The following is a 1,213-nucleotide window of genomic DNA, read 5'->3' on the forward strand; positions in this document are numbered from 1 at the left end:
GGCATTGTGCTGTTTGTCCAAGTATCCACGTTGCGAGACCAATATGAAGGTTGGTGTCCAAATAATTACTCAAATGAGGACTTTAATGGTGCAAAAAGAAAGGTGCCACTTAATACTGTGACACTACCCCCACTTCAAGGTTCAGACTCCGGATGAACTAAATAAATGCTATGGTAAATAGTACCCTCGCTTCAGGTTCTGACTTCCAGGGTGGAATGGCAGGGTGTGTTGTGTGATTGGTATCTAAGACTTTTGCTAGCAGCAAAAAGGGGTGATGCAGTTTAATGACTTGCTCAGGTAAATGGTGCACTTGTGGGGCTAACAGTTCTTGGTCCTAGATGTCTGATGTCACAGACAGCGCTATTGGCTGCTGTTGCCCAAGATAGTGTGCAAAAGGGCTTGCAGTTTAAAGACATGCGCTTGGTCATTCATGGCGCTCAAAGCTGCCAAAAATTGAACAGTTTAACGACGTGCTAAGGTCATTGGTGGTGACACATTGACTTGATCATTGCATTTAAAAGGTAAGGGTTATAGACGCAAAAACATAGTTTTTGATTGCGGATGCAATCTCCTCGGTCTTCGGTCATGATCTCGTGCTTCTGTGTTACGGCTGTCGAGTCAGAAATTATGTCATGATATTGTTTGCCTCCACTGAGATTCGATCCTGTGCTCGTTGGGGGTCGAGCGGGACCTGAGGATGTGTCAGGTGATCTCTGGGAGACTTAAACATCATGGCTTAACCCCTAAGCCACTTGAACGGTGAAGTACTAAGTTCGAATCTCGACCAGTATATGTTTTTTGACATCGATAAGATAAGATTCTATGGGCGCCTAGTCACATGTTTGAAGGTATGACATATTTTGATCGATTGTGATCATGTTTGATCCGTCAATCGAGTCATGATAGACTTTCTGATCGATCATGATCTTGGTTGATCCGTGATCCGTGATGATGTCATACATTTGGTGGCGCTCAAAGCTGCCATAGTGGTGTAGTTTTAATGACTTGCCCAGGTCCATGATGACGCTCAAAGCTGCCAAATGATAGGATGCCCTTGGTCAGAGGGCTGTTCCAAAGATTGTGTCTTGTACCCAAAAGGTTGCCTATGTCTTTTTAGGATTTTATATAGAATAGCTGCCATGTTTGCATTGTTGTACGCAAGTAGATGCGTTCCCCAATGCTGTTCATACTTGTTGGCAATGGTCTCTCGATT

At 44.0% G+C, this 1,213-nt stretch overlaps 1 protein-coding gene across 1 annotated transcript; it reads right to left on the bottom strand.

The window, feature by feature from the left end:
- Positions 1 to 625: 625 nt before the first annotated feature.
- On the bottom strand, positions 626 to 1,019 carry LAESUDRAFT_760649 (uncharacterized protein; the record flags this gene model as incomplete). Its single annotated transcript, XM_040912777.1, has 2 exons — positions 626 to 691; positions 909 to 1,019. The coding sequence occupies 2 exons, from the start codon at positions 1,017 to 1,019 to the stop codon at positions 626 to 628; spliced, it is 177 nt and encodes a 58-aa protein (XP_040762637.1).
- Positions 1,020 to 1,213: the final 194 nt, after the last annotated feature.

Source organism: Laetiporus sulphureus (genome assembly GCF_001632365.1).
Source record: "Laetiporus sulphureus 93-53 unplaced genomic scaffold LAESUscaffold_29, whole genome shotgun sequence".
NCBI classification, from domain to species: Eukaryota; Fungi; Basidiomycota; class Agaricomycetes; order Polyporales; family Laetiporaceae; genus Laetiporus; species Laetiporus sulphureus.